The following is a 6,408-nucleotide window of genomic DNA, read 5'->3' as shown; positions in this document are numbered from 1 at the left end:
AAAAACTTGCTGATGAAACTTGTACAGAAACAAAGTTTGCTTTTCTTTTCATACAAGAAAGAGGCTTGTTCACACTTTCTCTGTTTTGGATTATGGTGATGTCATTTACAGAAATACAGCCAACGCTACTTTAAGGCCCTTGGATGCAGTATAGCATTATGCTGTGAGATTTACTACTGGGGACAGTAATGGGACTCATCACTGTATATTGTATAAAAACGTTGGCTGGCCCTCTCTCTCTGTAAAGAGAGACCACCATTGGTACTTTACAAAGCTCTTCTTTCCAAATTGCCATCTTACTTTACATCACTTTGTAATCACTGGAGTACTGGGACATACCACACTCGCTCACAGGACTGGTTAGTGCTCCAGTTTCCCTGAGTTAGTACAGACTTGGGTAAGACTGCCTTAATTTTTTTGTGCCCCTCAAACCTGGAATGACCTACAATGCCTATTGAAACTCAACTCCATTATATCCATGGGACATTTTAAGTCACCAATTCTAACTCTTGCTAGTTTTCATTGTCACTGCTTTGATTGATGTCTGATTTTTAGTTTCTTTAATTTCTGTTTTCAATAGGAAGGATGATCTGCTTTTAAATGGCATCTGGATCATTTTAGGCCTCGGTTTTAACTATAATTGGATTCATTTTTATTCCCTATTCATTTCATTATCTGCTTCCTTTCTTTCTTGTGTTTAAGTTAAGTTTTGTTTTTGTATTTCTAATCTCAACACCATTGAAAAAATGGGCTCTAACCGTCAATGTGTTTTCAATAAAGGTTGAATGAATGAATAATGGTGGAAATCCCAGATGCAGATCACCATCAAAGTTTAATCCATTGTTCCTTGGCCCAAAGCCTGTTCTCCAAATTTAATGGAAAACTCTTCATAGGTTTTTGAGATATCCAGCAGACAAAGTAACTTTTTATCGAGTGTAATGAGTGGTATTACTGTTGAGTTATTTTCACAAACACTCAAATGACTTTAACCAAAGATACCTGATGGTTATATGCATTTGCTTATTCCTTTCAATTTACCTAATGAGGAAACTTTTAAACTTTTCCTTTGATTCGGGCTTGTGTTGGGTAGCAGCTTGTCTTTTAAAATAATGCGCACCTGTAGAAATATGATTCTGAATGCAATTTTGATTTACTTTGAAAAAAATAAGTAATAATTGCCAAATTTAAAAAGTGATGTACAAAATTATCTAATCATTCATTTGAACTATTATTATCTCATGGTTACATAAAGAGTTGATTGAGTCATGATAGTGAAAGATGAACACGGAGCTGCAATTCACTCGCTCACACACTTCAGTTAAACATCTTCAAAATCAGGAGGGACGGACAAATTCAAGCCATTATCTATTTTACAAAAGTTCATGAGCACAGTCATTGTACATAATGATGGAAATAATATAGATGTAACTGACAATGTGACCTGTTTATCTATTGCTGATGAATTATGAAAGACTTATAGCAGGAACTCAACTGAATACAGCCATTCTGACTAAACAGAAGCTAACAAAAGAATACAGACAAAATTGTGACATGTAGAAGTTACTTTCTGAAATCTCCATGGGGGCACTGGGGTTAAAACTGTGTCTTGTAATAAGTGGATTCTGCTCAATGTGCACGGTTTGAAATGCTTTAAGGCGATAGAGTTGAATACATGGACAAAACATTGTAAAACGCACAAATTCTGGTGGTTTTAAGGCTATGAACGAAATACATTTGAAGAATATTAAGTAGTTTCCCATACACACAATAACTTAAGAGAATATTTCACATCCTGCAAGTGTGGACAGCATGTTAACATTTGGCATGCAGAGAGACAATCTGAAGCAGAAGCAAGAAGGCTAAATAAGGCTAGCTGTTGGTGAAATACAAAATAATAACAAATACAGTAGAACTATCCAAAACTCAGACATACAAACTGTTTTACCAAATGGCCATAATGAATTAAACATGCAGATGCAAAAATAAATTATATTAAATGTGCACAATTGTTGGAATTTCCTTTTTGGTACCTGTAAGTAGATGTATTTTTAATTCTAAAGCAGACTGTGAATAAGCTGACATGTCCTGTATGTGTCGCATTTTGATTGCCAGCTGACCTGGTATTTAATGCATTTAATTCAACTGAACATTTAAGTGGTGAAAATTGCCCCCTTTCCCAACGGGATCGGATTATTAAAGTCATACGGTATCACTGCAAATCACTATAAAGTCATTGCAATTATGATTCAAGTTTTTCTCCTCAAAGTGGTCCCAACGGTCAGGAACTGGTTATCGATTCCAAAAAGACTGAGACTGAACAGCCACTCCTAAAATGAAATTTACAGCAACACAAAAAGTTATGTAGCCAGAATAGAAAATGTCTGTTCATCATTTAGTTAACTACTGCAGACAGAGAAGTGAACAATGAACAACTGAAAGGCCATAGAAAAAGAAAAAAAAACCTTGGTCACTACACACTATCATTAAAGAACCTAAAAAACAGTTTCACAATATGGGAGTGTGGAAATCAGATTTTATAAAGGTGTATTTGACCAAATTAGGACCACTTCAAATAAAGACTCTGCAAGCCTACATTTTTGACCAATGAAAAAACAACAACATATGAACAATTGGAGGAACCAAACCTTTTCTAGAAATAGACACAAAATACAAACTCTGATAAGAAATGAAGACTAAAGATTGAGGAGGTGAGAGGAAAGTCCCATCAGTGGCTAATGGTGGATTATAGTATCTTCTTCTTGAGTATGAGTGGACCCACGTTGTCTCCAGTGAGCTCGTTGTGCTTTATGTGTGACTTGTCACATACAGGAAACTAAAACAGGAAACACAACTTAATATTAGCTGATCAGTAAAAGACAGGAACGGCTGAAACACCAGGCTCTCCTTTATCCTCAAGTATAACAGAATGTTCCATATCAATAGGGAGCATCACTAGCTTCATTTATACATTTCTCCAATATAAAAAGTATAATAACTCTGTTCCCTCATTCAATGTCAAATAAAAATATCCATGCAAGCTAGGCTCTCTCGCTGTGTCACTGCAGTACAGTGTCCCGTTTGGATTAACACATTTCACACAAATGGTGAAATCCCATTCCACATGTAATTAGGTCAGTGAGCAGTAATCATCTTATCTCTTTCCCTCACTCTAATATCCGTCTGAACTTACGGTTTTGGAGCGCCAGCAGCGACAGTAGCACACATTTGCGCTGTTCAGGTCCTCGATGTCGATCTCGTTGACCACTTTCGGGTTCTCTTTCTGGATCTTCAGGTTGATGAGGCTGTCCCTCTGCTTCTTCTTCTTGGGCAGGAAGGGGCGGATGGTCAGATACCCCAGCAAAGCCAGGATGCCCAAGAGAGGCAGCAACCGGAGCCACTCTGACACTACGAATCACACACACACACACACACACACAAACACATACATCCACATTATCAGGGATAAGAGATTTACAATGAGCACTGGCATGCTTTGAACAATTGCTTCATTTTTCTTGGAATTTATAATGGTAGAATCAAGTCAAAATGTATATTATGCAGGCAGAAATGTACATTCCTGAAACGTTCACTCCCTATACCGTAAGCAACATATCTAAAGTTGCTGTTTGCTAACAGCCTCAAATAGCCTGTGTTCGTGTTTGCTTACTGTGGTTGCCACAGCATTTGTTGCATGGTGTGATACTATACACTCCAAGCTATACAGCTACATATTCCCTCCACATGATGTCTTCTATAAAGTGCTGAAGTGGTAAATACAAAGGAGGGTTAACTATGGCCTCCAGTCAGTGATCATCATGAGGTAAGCAACCACTAACATGAACAAAAATCAAATTATATTTTCAGAGAAGTGTTATTTTTTCCATAACAAAGGCCCCATCCTCGTACTGTATATCTTATATCAGTTTGATACTGATTACTATATTGTTTGCATCCTAAAGATTTGCTGTATGTCTGCCTAGAACGATGGGTAAACTCTATTCTGTAAATAAATAGGTAAAAAACAGAGTTTAGGTGCTTTTAACCTCCACTACATCCCTGGTTCCGCTTCCCTCTCAAACTCAGCGAGGTGACGGCGGGGTAACCAAATTACCAATCTGCCGAGTCAGCATCGCAGCTGATCTGTGCGCCTATTATTATGAAATCAGCTCAGTGCTGCTGGTGGATCACTGAGTTCAAGTCCTATCTTACACTAACAGTAACCAGGGGAAATTCCACACTGTGCCCAGAAAAGTGCTTAGGGGAAACCCATCCTACATTACTGGTGGAGACAAGAGAGAGACATACAGAGGATTATCCATGGTTATATAATGTTACCATTAGCTATGAGTTAGACCGGCTCTCGGAACCTTTGATAATACTCTTATGGCAATTAAAATACTTCCATTAAAAGGATTTTGATGCCTAATGGGGCACTGCTAATCTCATTAAGGATTTATATTCACTTCAAAAAGGTAACATACCATCACATTTAGACAAAAGGAGAATTTAATGAAGCTTTCATCTTCCAAGCTACAGTGACTCTTTAAAATTGCTGCTGGGCATTTCATTTCACTCTCATTTATGATAGAAAACACTGAAACGACAAGGCAATTTTAGGAATAAGTTTTCACTCCAGGCAACTTCTAACTTCAAAGCCCATAACAGTGAGACATTCCTAGCAATCTTGCACGCCCTGTCTCTTAAATTTTAAGCTCTCTCTTCGGTCTGGATCATCACTGGGAGGCAGCATTCATCATAAATGGGTCCACCATGTCATTTGTCACAGGAGCATTTCAGTAATGCAGGCCTAGCTCAGCATTTGAGTTTTTGGGCTATTTTTAGGGTAAATCCGACACTTTCCACAGGTTTGTGTTCGCCTAAAGGTCAAGTTGAAGTGGTTCCTCAGCTTTAAGACACAATCTCTCAAGGGTTTCTTCACTCACTGGTGCAATTAGCTCACATTATCCTTTATTTAGTTATACAACTGTAAGCCATATTTACATATTTTGCTTCAGTGATGTGGTCTCTCCTTGTTAAAGAATTATATAGATCTAAGTTATTAAATCAGCTTTTGCATCCTCAATTCAACCAGTGTTTTATGCAATAAAAGCCTAAACAGTGCATGGTGTAGTCCAAGAGAGGTTAATGTAGAGGCAGTCTAAATTCTTTTAAGGCCATGTCCAACTTATTTCCCATTGTCTATGTTCTTTACATACCTCTAATTGCCATGCCTATGCATCAACTGATGTAATGATATAACACAGACTGGGCTGGCTACATATTGTGCCTAAAGGCGAATTTAGTATCTTATTTCCATTTTTTTTTTAGATTCAGTGGATATTAACTTACAGAACAGAAGGAAGGTTGTATGAGATGCAAACACAAAATACTGGTGACCAACCGAATGGTTTGTGCAGAGGTTTAACCCCACCAAACCCAATGACGCACAGGTTTCCATTGCTGGTAAAATAGACGTGAGGACTTTCAAATGTATGGTTCAGGACAAAAAAACAAGCATACTTAGTCACTACAGTGTTCCCCTTTCTACCACGTTCATAAAATTTTAAGGTCATGAATTGGTCATGGTGCGAACTGCAACTTAAGTTACTACAACGTGAAACAACCACAAACACACTATACAGTAATCTGCGTGCAAGTGTTTTGTTCACTTTTAACTTGGCAGCACAACAAAGACTTTGTAGGACGGTGACATGACGCTGAGAAAAACACAATAAGAGATACTCGGCTGAGGTGAAGTGTTGCGCGGTGAATGCGTGCCCGATGAGCTGAGCAGTGAATGCACGGGACACTGCCTGTCACCAGAGCAACATAGCAGTTCATTACCTGTTAACCTTGCAAATCCACCGATGGTCTCCGGGAGGGGAAGCTTCTTGAGGTAGGCTGGAAGCTGGACTTTTATTATCCTTGAAATAGTTTCTAACACCATCTTGAATGGATCTATGGGCAGTTTTTTTTATTTGAGTTAGTTAGTTCCTGAGGTTCGTTTACGTCATTGCGTTCATTTTTACGGCGCAGCTCCTCACCGGTCCCTAAGCTCGCTCTGTGAAACCGGGAAAGACACCGAGCAAGAAGCGTAGATGTTTTGGTGAATAGACGCAACTGCGGCTCATGACGCTGTAGTTTTTAACCAATCGATGGTAGAGGAGTTGGTGTCATCTGATTGGACAACTTGAATTCAGCTAGGAAACTTGTGGAAGTTGGGCTTCTGCTGCTTTCACGCGCTCCTCAATCAATAGTTAATAGTCAAAAATTGACGTATGTCACTTTTACCATCAATTGTTGATAGGGCTTATGTGCTCTCCGCTCCCTAAAGTCAACTCTCGGCAACTCGGGTGTTAGGCTTATCACTTTCCCAGTCGTAGTAGGCTACTTATCACTTGGGTTGTT

At 38.7% G+C, this 6,408-nt stretch overlaps 1 protein-coding gene across 1 annotated transcript; it reads right to left on the bottom strand.

Moving 5' to 3' along the window:
• Window positions 1-1,163: 1,163 nt before the first annotated feature.
• Window positions 1,164-6,058, bottom strand: cisd2 (CDGSH iron sulfur domain 2). Its single transcript, XM_071546771.1, has 3 exons — window positions 5,845-6,058; window positions 3,191-3,405; window positions 1,164-2,833 (listed from the first exon to the last, which is right to left on the bottom strand). The coding sequence occupies exons 1-3, from the start codon at window positions 5,945-5,947 to the stop codon at window positions 2,744-2,746; spliced, it is 408 nt and encodes a 135-aa protein (XP_071402872.1). The 5' UTR covers window positions 5,948-6,058; the 3' UTR covers window positions 1,164-2,743.
• Between the last annotated feature and the right edge of the window lie 350 nt (window positions 6,059-6,408).

Source organism: Centroberyx affinis, unplaced genomic scaffold (genome assembly GCF_046629955.1).
Source record: "Centroberyx affinis isolate AG114_WGS23_722 - 3 ecotype Tasmania unplaced genomic scaffold, CSIRO-AGI_Caff_v1 ptg000266l_1, whole genome shotgun sequence".
NCBI classification, from domain to species: domain Eukaryota; kingdom Metazoa; phylum Chordata; class Actinopteri; order Beryciformes; family Berycidae; genus Centroberyx; species Centroberyx affinis.
Note: the sequence above shows the minus strand (reverse complement) of the source record. Positions and strands in the feature narration are given on the sequence as shown.

Excerpts from the sequence above, each read along its gene's own strand:
- cisd2 (XM_071546771.1), bottom strand. The coding sequence starts at position 5,947 with ATGGTGTTAGAAACTATTTCAAGGATAATAAAAGTCCAGCTTCCAGCC. Across the intron at positions 3,406-5,844 it reads TGGATTTGCAAGGTTAACAG|TGTCAGAGTGGCTCCGGTTG; the intron begins GTAATGAACTGC and ends TGTGATTCGTAG. Across the intron at positions 2,834-3,190 it reads GCTGCTGGCGCTCCAAAACC|TTTCCTGTATGTGACAAGTC; the intron begins GTAAGTTCAGAC and ends TTCCTGTTTTAG.